The 13,408-nt window shown below is 39.0% G+C and overlaps 1 protein-coding gene across 1 annotated transcript in view; it reads right to left on the minus strand.

Moving 5' to 3' along the window:
• CDKAL1 (CDK5 regulatory subunit associated protein 1 like 1) overlaps window positions 1-13,408 on the minus strand; it is a 417,324-nt gene that overhangs the window by 263,359 nt on the left and 140,557 nt on the right. Inside the window, exon 7 of the mRNA XM_065628520.1 lies at window positions 13,126-13,174. Coding sequence (XP_065484592.1) covers window positions 13,126-13,174 — 49 coding nt within the window. The remainder of the gene's footprint in view (window positions 1-13,125; window positions 13,175-13,408) is intronic.

Genomic DNA, 13,408 nt, shown 5'->3' on the forward strand with positions numbered 1-13,408 from the left:
AGCAGTATTTCAATAAGTTGTATGGCAGGATTAAAATATTTTTCCCCAAAATTTCATTCAAGCCTAAATCAGTAGGTAATAAACAACTGAATATTTTTTAACTCATTATACTGGAGAACCAGCACATTTCAGTCAAAGGTACCTGACTCTGTAAGTCTGCAGGAAGGTGCTGTGAAGCACATCCTCGTATCACGTATGTGGCTAAGCTGACTAACAAGACTTACACATATTTCTCCCACTCCAAGGAGGCTGCAGGTCAGAAAACTGCCTCAAAACTCCTTTCCTGAAGCCAGGAATATTCAGAGAGTAAGACACAAATACAATCACCAGGTGCCTACAACAGTACGTCACTCATACCACGTCAACTCCTGCAATTAAAGAGCAGAAGTGACAGGGTTCGCTAATATTCAGAAGCAAGATCTAGCAATTAAGAATAAAAGTGATTAGGTGTATATTATTGCACGAGGTAGTGTAAAACGTGCCCAGGTTATAAACATAACACTTGTATCATCTATTTCACAAAGCCTAGAATAGGCAGACAAGAAACATTAAGGGAAAGCTAATGCTAGATACCTGAAAAGAGGTAGAAAGGAGCCACTCTTTGGAGTGGAGGAGAGACAGAAAGCATGTAACTATTGAAGCTGGGAAAACTCTTTGATAGTATGTGAAATGACAGCTACAGTCTGTCAAATATTTCAGAAAAGAAAATTAAAAAAAAAAAACAAACCCACAACTATCCTAAAAAAAGGAAAAGCTGGGGGGGGCAGAGGTGGCAAAAGGAAAGCATGAAACTGTAAAGTACTACCTGAGCTACAACTCGCACAGCAAAGGAGATAACCAATTCAGATCATTACAAACCACATTTAACCACATCTCCCAACTTACACTACCAGCAGCTATTTACAAAACTAATCCATCAGTTAAAGTCTTTCTCCACTACCTGTTTTGAAGAGTCAATTATTTTTTTAATAATGTGGTATTCATACCCTGGATTTATTTCTGTGATATGGCAACAGCCACCCAGAAAGAAAAAACTACTTCTGGCATGCCACCTTTCTCAGGTTTGCTAAGATACATACAAATTCTCAGTCAAAAATGTGATCTAATGAAGTGAGCAGGACCGGCCTGATATCATAAAGGTTAATGCTAAAAGAAGACATCACCATGTCAACAGGAATTAAAAGGCGTTATTTTTGCAGCTACACCTGACAAAAGTTTCATTACATCCTGCTGTGAATTCAGTAATATGGTACTTGTGCTATTAACATTTGCTAAAATATTCGCTTCTACCTTTTTTATGACAATAACTGCAACATCTTTGTCTCACAATACAATCAGTTATTTTCCAATCTAACATTTCACTAAGGAGTCACAAGCATGGTACCATTTTATGTACTTGTATAACAAAAGTGATTGCATAATGGTAAGCATAAAAATTAAACTAGAAGCAGACAACATTCCTTTGCATATTTCCTAATACTTTGGTTTCTCTGGAATAAACCAGTGTATCAATTTTTAAAACACTCAATTGCATTACCATACTAAAAATGTATTTCAATTTATGGCTGAAAATATAGTGGAACAATTCACAGTATTCTTAAAACAATCAGGCTTAACAGAATAACAAGCTACCCAAAATTTAAAATTCATACATTCAGAATTGGGGTCAAACCACCATTCTGAAATTTAAAAAACAAAACCAAACCAATAAATCACAAAAACACCTGACCCCCCCCAAGTAATATCTCAGAGTACAGAATCAGTGAAGTTTGATTTCCTCTGACCGCATACCCTCACAACAAACAGCCACCTGCATTACTGCTCTTTAACAATAACTTAGCTCCTGCTTTCCCTTTCTCATAATGAGAGCACGAATCAAAAAGGCAAACCTTTTAGTGGAACTTCTGGAAAGAGAGTATCCTTTAGACTACAAGACTTGTCACAAAGCTGAAATTTGTCAAAGGATTAAAAACTAGTAAGGATGGAGGGAAATGGAAATAATGACAGACCTGTGCAGGAGGGACAACTTTATAATCCATGTTTTCTCAGGAAAACAGGAAAAAAAAAAAAATCAACACCATGGTAGTCTAGAAAATCTTGTCAACCAAAACACTATTTTTACCTTCTTATACGTCTTTGTCTTTCGGATGCCAGGCAGGTTACCATACACATTAGAAAAAAATTTTTAGGACACTTAAATGTAGAATATAATTCATATGGACTGTAAGACCCAGCCTCTCTTATCCTCAGAGAGTTTCTTAATTCAGGAAAAAACCCCTCAGTGCTGTGACCACCCCCCATGTGTTTACTGGACATGACCGCCCACGCCAACCCCACGTCTCAGCTGAGGGGATCTATGGCAACCACATATGGCAGCTTCTTTTCACGTGGCCACAGCTTTTCCCATATTCTTACCAAATGACACTAAGGTTCAAGTTAATATGAGGTTTGCACAACTTGTGTGGCACTCAAGAATGGGAACATCCCTGTGCTTTTCACTCCAGACACCAAAGGAGAGGAGATTTAAAAAAAAAATAAATTAAAAAAATAAAATCAGGAGATGAGTTTGAGCAGAAAGTTCAACACTTCCAGAAAGCAAGTAGCAAATGCATATGCAACTACAGCAATTTGTGCTGCAGGCACACTTAATTCTTTCTTTTTTTTTTTTTTTTAAAGAAAAAAACCTCTCAGTTACAGTATTCGTGACCTTAAATCCTTTTTCCCCTACTCCATACAAGAACTATTTTGTTTCATTTTAAGTAATCACTAAAGCATCTGTTTACAGCATTGTTGCTATTAATAAAACATAACTTGATAAACACTGAATCATATTTTTCACATGCTGTAGATCTTTTTTTGCCCAAACTTATTTCAAGAAAACTTAAATATTTTGTCATTTTCAATAAGGAAAAGGCTAAGTGACATTTTTTTTTAACTGTCTAACCAGCATCATTAAGCCTACACCAACGTCAAGCATAACAGACATGGCAGTAATTTTAAATCTCATTTATGACCTCCTTTCAAAGTGGAGAATGGGACAAAACATTGAAATCAAGTTTTACTTCTAAAGCATTTTATCTGATAAAGTCACCTCTCCCTGACTTTACAGGTTGGATAACAACTTAACTGAGCAAAACAGGTGTCCCAAGCTTAAAAGAAGTCATCTTTTTTCTTTTTTTTTTTTCTTTTTATTTCAAAGTTTGGTGCAACATTTTTGAAAACCGAGTTAATCACACTTCCAAAACCATGAGTGCTCTACCTCAGATACCAAACAAAAAACACTAGTTTTTGGATGGCTCACTGGCAGATGCAAGCTTTGAAACACAGCTTAATGACAAACAGATCTAGTCACATTGTATTTGACAGCCTAAACATTGTAGTCCTATAAACCTCTCCTGCCATACAGATAACTTTTCTACTTTCACATAGTCTACCAGCAGACAAAATTCTATTTAAAAATACTCAAAGTGTTAATTAGCAGTTTAGGTCATGCTTCAGAGCAGTTTTTTACTCATTAATAATTAATGCAGATTACAATGCAACACGAGTACTGACCAAGTTCAGTGAGGAAGCTTACAGAGCAGAATCACTCACCAAAGTGTAAATGAAATCAAGCCAGAAACAATTTAAAAATGAATCAGAGCTCTCTAGTTTTCAGAACTGACTGTTTAAAATTAAACTCGTCTTTACATACAAGTCAGTAGATGCAACTCACATTACTTGGCGTTGTTCACAGAAAGGATGAGGATGGAATGATTTAATCAGGAAATTAAATCCTATTATTAGTCTAAAAAAGGGCTTTTAAATGTGTCAGTTTGATAAACCAGTGTGTATAATTAAAGTATTTTCAAGGCATTTATTTTCATTTGTTAAAAAGAATACAAGTCACATAATATTAATGCTATGTACATACACCTTTAATCATGTTATATGTGCTTCAGGACTGTGACAGAGAATGCCTGATCTTGAAATAAAAATGTATGAGGGGAACAGGTAATGGAATTTCTTTGCTGTAAGATTATAACAACATTAAATGTGCTGTGAACCTCGGGCTATCGTCAGACCCCCGTGACCTAGACCCACAGAAACACGCTAACAATATTAGAGCAAACAGATGCAAACTGCACTGGTACTTTGCTAGTTTGATACGAGGATAAGTGAGGGCTTAGTCATAAGTCAACTTTAACAACTGCCTATCAGGGTTGCAAATATCTATCAGATATCACTAGATCTACTGTATTTAAAAAAAATAGCTAGCTTCACTCCATCCATAGGCTGGCACCCCTCAGTAGCTGCTGGGAAACAACATGTGCTTGCAAGCTGGAAGAGGGCACCCACTGGGGGTCCCTCCCCAGCCCTGCAGAACGTGCCGCCGAAACACAACTCCCCATAGACACAGAGCAGTCGGTATTCCTCAGCCGTTAGCTTCGAAGTCCAGCACAGATCTCTCAAGCAGCTCAAAAACTTGAGTTGAAAGAAAATCCTTAAAGATGCAGGAAGCCCCAGCCTTGGCAGCAACAATTTCTATTGTTTTCAGCCTGTTCTGTTACCCATTCTTTCCCTTTTCTAGTTATATCGTTATACTTAGAGGTTATTCACCATTCCCTGAAAGACACTTTTTTTCCTCACAAGGCTGCCAATGTACAGTCCTGTACTTCCCAGCTGTCTCTCACTAACCTGCCTGATCTTCTCCAGCATCTTCAGAGAAAGGGATTAAGCACTATTTCACGTACTCTTGCACACATTTCCTTCCACCATTATTCGCTTGTTAATGAATACAGAGCTTCCCTTCCCGAAGGCTAACACCATAAAAAATGGCACATGGGAGCAGTGTAGTAGCTAAGGAAGGCAAAGCCATATGAAGAGAAAACAAAGCAGTAAACTTCTCCAAAGAAAAACAAAAGGAAGAAGCGTAAAGAACCAAAAGCTGTGACAAAGACTGAAAGGAGCATCAAGTAAATACAAAAGGTGAAAAGAATTAGAAAACTTAAGTGAAAGTAATAAAACCAGTCAAGAACATATTCAACAGAAAGAAGATCAAGCCTAAGAAGATCAAATAAAAAATATGTGTAAAGGCAGAAGAGGCTAATCAGGAGCTGTTATAAAATTTTAATATTACATTTATTTCTAGAGTTATGTTCTTCTAACTGTGTAACTACTGGGTAAAAACCAACCTTCTAAACAAGCTATTTTGGATCTCAGAATCATAGAATAGTACCCGTTGGAAGGGACCATCAAAGGTGATCTAGTCCAACCCCCCTGCAATGACAGGGACATCTTCAACTGGATCAGGTTGCTCAGAACCCCGTCCAGCCTGGCCTTGAATGTCTCCAGGGATGGGGCATCTACCACCTCTCTGGGCAAACTGTGCCAGTGTTTTACCACCCTCATTGTAAAACATTTCTTCCTCATGTCTAGACTGAATCTCCCCTCCTTTAGTTTAAAACCCCTGTCCTGTCACAACGAAATAGCATCTGAGATGTAAATATGCAACACAAATTGCCTAACACACTGTACAGCAAACCTGGACTGTTCCTCATATTTGAGCCCAAACCTCTCCAATTTGGAGATGCTTCAAACCCAGATCTGGTGAGCTCGCAGTGGACAGGCAGGCTTAGAGCTCGAGGCCTGGTCTACCCCTGATGGAAACAGCCCACGTGTGGCAAGGACAGGCCCTGAGCTTCTCTCCCATCATCTCTCCCTGCCCTGCAGCACAAACAAGTTGTCCCACAGCAGACATGACTGATTGTAAAGGAATCCCTGAGCTCCCCAGAGCAATCACATGCTGCCAGACACCCAGAAGTGCAGAAACAGCAAGGACACGAATTGGCTTAGGGCTTGGCTGTGTGAGTGCTCCCCCCAAACCAACCCCAGCTGGCCAGCAGCACCTCAGCTATGCAGTGAAGGCATCCTGAGTGTCATCTGTGGGATTTCCTGGCTCAAGTAAATACAGAGAGGAAAGAAAAAACAAACCTAAGTGGAAGATACATGCCCTGCTCCTGGCCAACCAACTAATAAATTATTCTTCCTCTAGACTGGCAAAGGTGGGAATGTTGTGTAACAGTCTAACTCCTTCAATTGGTGCAAGCAGGAACTGGGTCCATTACAAGACAGGAAATAATTCAGACAAACTCTGCCAGAATTACTGATCTTTCCCTGTGTGTCACAGCATGACAGGAAGAGGGAGGCCCTGGGTCAGGCAACCTGTCCCATCAGGTTCTTGACAGTGGGTGGTATGTTTGGCCCAGTCTCTGCAATTCAGAGCTCTCTCATAAAAAGACTGTTTTCCACCCTATACCAACTCAAAAAAAACCTTCAGACAAAGGGCAGGTATTACTATGCATACAGCATGTATTTCATTATCTTAAAATACATACCTCTACTAAGCCTTGCACTTGGAATTAGCATCTGTTTTGGAAGACTCCAGAATATGAATGTCACATGGGTGAAGACAGGGGCTTTTTAAAATTCCTTTTATGTAATTTCAAAAACAAGATATTAAATATAGTGAGGCAGTTCACAAGCTTCAGAAAAAGAGATAATTATTAACAAGGAATTACTGTTCATATAAACATTTCCTAGAGTTCTACTAAGAATACACATATAGGTATTCAAGAACATTTTTGACATATCCACAGTACTTTCCTCTCTCAGAACAACAGCACTTGAAATGCCCTATTAAGGCACTATTATTTTTTTTCTGAATTCAATAGCTTCACTCTACTTATTTTAGGTTCATGTGATGTTATTGTCTTTCTGAAAAAGTGACTAAACATTAAATCTGCTGTGAACTGAAAATGCTGGCTACAAATTGACAGTTCAGAAGGACGATACTAAGAACTGACTACAGGAAGAGTTCCCCTGACCCTTCGTCCTCACCTCTCTGTGAAGAAATGTATTTGATCAGGATCAAAGATGCTGCTCAAAACCTTGGGAGATTTTGGATAGAAACTTTCAAGGGAAATAAATTTTGAATCAGATGAAACAGGCCGTGTTCTGAGGGAGGGAAATGCTGAAGGGTGTATTGTCAGAGCCAGCTGCAGCAGTACAAGTAACTTGCCCAGTGTTTTGAGGTGTGCAGGTCAAACAGAACAAATTTAGCCTTAGAGTGAAACACTGAGCTCAATCACTGTACACCAAAGCAAGCTTTTACTTTCGTCTCTACTCCTTTGCCATCTATTTGTACTCTTCCAATGGATAACTGAATTGCACTGATTTGAACAAGGTGCACTGCATTTACCAGCCATGAGGATTCTCTAACAGAGCTAAACCCAACTGAGTCTAAGCAATGTGAACGGGACAGAAAAATAGGGAAGCTGTGAGATGGTCATTCATTGAAGGCGTGGAAAAGAGCACATATGGGTCTGGAAGAAAAGTCGTCTCTTCCATGCACATCACAGGCTCATTTAACAATGAGCAATCACAATTTTGCTATTAAGATTTTCAGTCTGTTCCCCTTCGCATCGCTTGTTTCCTTTTTCTGCAGCACTATTTAACTCCCATTCAGTTTCTGTGAACGACTTAGAAAACAAAGTTATAACAATGACAGTAATAACAGGGATAGTCAGTCCTAACAGTTGACTAAACCAAATCAATTAAATAACTACACTGAGAAAAATAATTAGAAGACCCACCTAAAACCCTGGATTGTCTCACACACCTAATAGTCACTGCATGCCCAAAGCATTTGACCAGGTACAGCAAAAGCTGCAATAAACTTTGGTGTAAGAACAGAAACCAATTGATGGCAATGTAGATCTCTTGCCTCAGCAGATAAGATTTTTACATTGAGCCACATGATTAATGATGTTTTACAAAAGCAATTAAAATCTATCTCTGCAGAAATAGTTTCTCTATAATTACTTTGTATGCCTCATTGTGCCCTACTGTTTTCTTTAAATTATAGTCTACAAAGCTAAACTACCAGAATTGATACTGGCACAGATAACAGAATTACTATTTTGGACTCGTTACTTCAGTACATCACACTTTTCCTAAGCAGTCAGGAACAGGCAATCAAAATGCAGCTCGGTGCTCTCGTTGAAGTGTGCAACTGAATGAGAACTCCTCCATTTAAAAACTGTACGGTGGGATACCGTCCTTCAGGGCCTTCATAAGTCAATGCTTGCTGTCAAAGTAGTTCTCAAATTAACAGAAGAAAAAGAATGGTACCGGTTTTGGTAATGATACTCTTTCCACACATAAAGCCATTTTCTTAGAAGACAACAAATATCTGTAACTATTTTTGTCTGAACAGGAATAGCTCCAAAATTTCCAATCCAAGGACACAGGAAAGGGGGAGGCAGTGCCATGTACCACATTACACTGTTCACCTCAGTGATTAATACATACAAATAGGTGATGCCAAATCTTCTAACATGGTCATTTCACCAAGGTACTGACGAGCTGCAGTTCTGTATATTGCCTATTGAAAACCTGATTTCAGTCTCTCTACTTTTTTTGGTCTGGCAAATATAGATAGCCCCTTGCACAATCTTTTTCAGTAGAATCTTTGCTTTACAATAATCTCGGCTTAAAAGGCGACTCTACTACCTAGAAATACTGTTAATGGAAGCAGCAGTGTGACCGGGGTGTCTGTGCTGAGGGGCTGGCGGCGGGGGCTGCGTGGCGGCCCCTGGGAGGAGAGGCCGGAGCTGCCCCGCGCTGGGCACAGCCGGTTCCAGCCACCCCCCAGGGCACGGCTGAGCCCCCCAGCCACTGGTGGGGACCTCGGGGAAAGCCCAAGTAGGAAAGGGCAAAACGTGTGAAGAACAGCCCTGCGAGCAGCAAGTGGAAAGGGAGGAGGTGCTGCAGGCGAGCTGGGAAGAAGAGGAGAAGGGGGAAGGTAGTTTCAGTTTTCTCTTTGTTTCTCACCATCCTACTCTATTTTTACTCGGCAATAAATTAAATTAAATTTCCCCAAGTCAAGTCTGTTTTGCCCGTGACAGTAACTGGTAAGTGATCTCCCTGTCCTTATCGTGACCCACAAGCTTTTCCATCTTATTTTCTCCCCTGTCCTGTTGAGGAGGGGGAGCAAGAGAGAGGCCGGGTGGGGGTCTGGCAGCCACCACACCGCGAAATAAATAAAACAAACCAGCCAAAACTGTCCCCTCTTTCTATGTCCTTTCAAAGGACGTAGAAACAGAAACAGGGACCCTGTGAGGCCACTACCCTCCCTTTGACCCCCTCAAGCCGCACTTTGACATAAACAGTTTCCTGACTGGGAGCCAAATGATACTTTTCCTCAAAAAGAAACTCCTGACTCCTCCAATTTTTATTCTTCATTTGGCTTGTCATCAGCTTCTTAAGTCATGTCTACTCTTCCCACAACCGCAGAAATTAAAAAGAGAGTATTGTGTCTACTATTATGAGCAGATTATAATGAAATCAAACAGCACATACAAATATCATTTAATATGTTGGCATTTGTATACATATATAAAAATACACACTCACTCTCAGGTAGGCAATCCAGGATAAATTCTACATGTTACCATATATATATATAAAAATATAAAAATATATATATATTTTTAAAAATATATATATAGAGAGGTACCATTTATCTTCCCACTTTCATACAGAATGACACTGCAACTATCAGCGATCCATAATTACTAACCACATTAGGACAATCTACCAGTTAGTAAATATTGGTTAATGTTTAAACTGGGAATGGATGGGCAACTTCAGACAGGTCAACGTGACTGAAACCAAGAAAGGTTATGTGAAGTACAAAAGCCTCAACCCTGAAGTAATTTCCTTTGGTTGTTTTTTACAATCAAGTCTAATGACCCATTGTAAAACTATGTTTTGGGAGAGCATTGGACAGGCACAATATGGACTAAATTCAACCTGTGTCCCTCATCTCCCTAAGGTCTAAGCTAAAAGCAGACTGTACACAAATACTCTGGTTCCATGCCTCCCTCCCTCAGAAAGCTTCAATAACATGGGATTTGAGAACAAGCATGTCTAGAATGGGAGGAAAGACCCAAATCTCTGAAGACGTGAATTCAAGAAAAGAAGAATTTTTACATTAAGCAGCTACAATTTCTCCTTTAAGTTACAGAATAAATGTATTGACTTATTTACTGTAAATTGTTCATATCCATGCTTGTACACCTACACTATATGGGCTTTTTTTAAAGACAGCTTTTAAAGTAGTTCATAAAATGCTGACTTGAGCAATCAGCATAAAGACATTCTGTGGTTGCCATCAAAGACAAATCTTCATCTTATTGGGACATGCTATAAATACTGATCAGCCCAAACAGCTTTTAAATTCTGTACAGGAACTTTACTTAATGATGGAACATATACCAATTACAATCCTGTTTTCTCCTATCTTGCAGACACTGCGACTCCTTAGCAATACTTCCTTAACATACTAAGTCATCACAACATGCTACTGGAAAACTGAGCACATGAGTAGAAATGGGTGCCCCAAAGATGTAAAAAATTGCTATAATCCAGTCTTATAATTTGGGTAACATGCAGATGAAGCAAGGTTTACTAAACTGTTAAAGAAGAGCCTTGCATAAAGAACCTGTTCTATATATCAGGAAGACTGGCAAACTGGCTACACGATGGTGGCTGACACTTTGAGAAACCTAGTTCTCAATGATCTATGAAGACAGAGGGTTACATTTCATCTGGTTTTACATACATGAATTTAAGCTCCTACCATGTATCTATTTGATAGCATAAAATATTCTTAACCAACAGTCTTGTAATCTACAGTATTTTACTTCACTTAGATAATGAAAATTCACTGTTAGACTCATAAAACAGTGAAAAAGAGCTTCACATTCTTCTCCGTTAGTGGAAGATGATTCCAAATACATAAGTTAATGCAGTAGCTTTAAACAAATTTAAATGAAAGAACTGTAATTATAAGTAAAAACTCCTACTTTTCTGGTTGGTATTTGCAAAATATATTTTATTCTGTAACTTAAAGTATATATATATATATATATATATATATATCAATCATATATAAAACCCCTGTAATTTGTCGATTCTCTTTCCAATCGAAATTCTATTTTCACAGAAGGGCTGAGGTTGGCAGGGACCTCTGGAAGTCACCTGATACCACCTCCCTGCTCAAGCAGGGCCACCTAGAGCCAGCTGGCCAGGACCACATCCAGACAGCTCCAGGGAAGGCAATTCCACAGCCTCCCTGGCAACCTGCGCCAGTGCTCAGTCACACTCACAGTGAAAAAGTGTTTCCTGATGTTCAGAGGGAACCTCCTGTGTTTGTGCTTGTTGCCTTCTGGTCTGTCACTGGGCATCACTGAGAAGGGCCTGGCTCTGTCCTCTTTGCACCCTCCCTTCAGGTATCTATAGACACTGATGAGATCCCCCAGAGCTCTCTCTTCTCCAGGCTGAAGTGTCCCAGCTCGCTCAGGCTCTCCTATGAGAAGAGACGCTCCAGTCTCAGTCTCAACCATCTTTGTGGCTCTTCACTGGACTCTCTCCAGCATGTCCATGGTCTCTCTTGCACTGAGGAGCCACTTTTGTTCATTTTTTCTAATAAAACTTCAGAAATCTTGTGTTACCTTTTGAGAAATCCCTGAAGGAATTGGCACTACATATGGAATTCAGCAGCCCAGTTACTCCTTTTTTTTTTTTTTCCCTGCAAATCACTTATAGGAAGCTAGACTGAAAATCTTTCCCAAAATTCATGTTTCTTAAAGTTTAACTGTTCCTTAAGGTTTCTGTGAATATTATTTTCCAGAATTACATCAATATGTAAAATCCTCAGATCAATTCAATGAAAAGTATGACTTCAAACAACTGCCACTAGATTATTTGTTTTCTTTCTAGTCTTATAATACTCAGTCACAATAACCCGAGTAACTATGTTATCCAAAAAGCAGTTATGCCTGCAGTCAGTATAAATATTACAAAGCCCATTTTCGTAAAGGGAGGGCATGCTGACCTAGGTTATCATCTTACTCCCTTAAGAATAAATAAAACTCAGGAAAAACAGATAGAGATCTGAAATACTGTGCTGTTGTAAAAATCAAGAAGCACCCCTTTTTCTAACACAGTGTCATAAACACCAGGATGTTTCCGGAAAGAGAGTTTGGCTTCTTTAGTAACAAGTATGAATATATTGAATATGTTTCTTCTTTGTATCGTACAGTAGGTTGCACTCCCAAAAAAACAGATGTCACAAAATGGGAAAAGTTTTGGTTGGAAGTACATAAGCCTACAGGTTTCATTTTTGAAAGCGTTTGAAGCAATATGAAATCTTAAGGTCTTCAAACCACAAGTTCTAGCAGCCCTACACAACACTACACTATTTCTTGGGAGAAGCTTTTTTCTTTTAAAATTTTGCACTGTTTCTACATTTTCATGCTGTATTTCAAAAGCATCACACTCCAGCATTAAAGTTACAGGCAATGTCTTGTGGACCAGACACTTGTTTATATTGGAAGTACAACCAATTAAACTCAACCTTGTAATTTAAAGCTTCATGGAACAGTGATTTTTATGGCCTGATAAGTAATGGAGACAAACTTAGGTAACCCAGAAAGACCCAGACAAATATATTTATTCAATGACAAATGTTTACTAGTCAGACTGCAGAAACAATACTGTCTTTTCTCCCCTTCACTGCAAAGTACTGCGTGTACACACACATGAACACAGCCAGAGAGAACATGGGACACAGTTACAAAAGAACACTAAACTAGTGCATAATTTATCTGTCCTGCTGAGGAAGTTCAGGGAAGTGAGCCAAAACATCTGAAAAGAAAAAAAACCATCCACGAGAGGACTAAACATAAGAAAGTAGAGATATAGCACTGAATTAAGATGGTGTGGAAACTTTAAACAGTACTCTACACCCACCTACATAGATGCAACTTAAAATAAATTATTGAAGTCTCCCCTGAAGCATTTACCTATGAATCCAACAGGCTACAGAGCTCCTGCCAGAAAAGATCTCTGAAATTACCACTTAAACAAAGCACATATAGCAAAGTGTAGCACTGACCAAACATTCAGCTAGAAGACAAAGCAAGCATTAGGTTGATAAAGAACACAACAGCTGCACTTGTGCTAGCTAATGCTTACATCTTTCAGACTAGCTGCTATTATTTCAAGTGTGATGCTTACCTTTTATAGTTTCCTCCACAACTTCTACTACACGATCTATCTGCTGAACCTAAAAAAAGTCAGAAGGTCAATATCCAAGTAGTCAACAACTGGATATACTTTATATAAACTCCTCTTTCAAAAGTGTGTTCTTATGGATTAAGGAGGAGTAAAGAGTTTGGGGCTACATTTTTAGCCATTTTTTTTCTGTGCATCTTGCTTCATCTGCCAAAAGTAACCTTAAAACTCGCCACCTAACTTAAACCAAATTTTGTCCTGTATGTTTGGCAAAAATCACCAGACG

The sequence above is a fragment of the Caloenas nicobarica genome, chromosome 2, assembly GCF_036013445.1.
Source record: "Caloenas nicobarica isolate bCalNic1 chromosome 2, bCalNic1.hap1, whole genome shotgun sequence".
Lineage (NCBI taxonomy): Eukaryota > Metazoa > Chordata > Aves > Columbiformes > Columbidae > Caloenas > Caloenas nicobarica.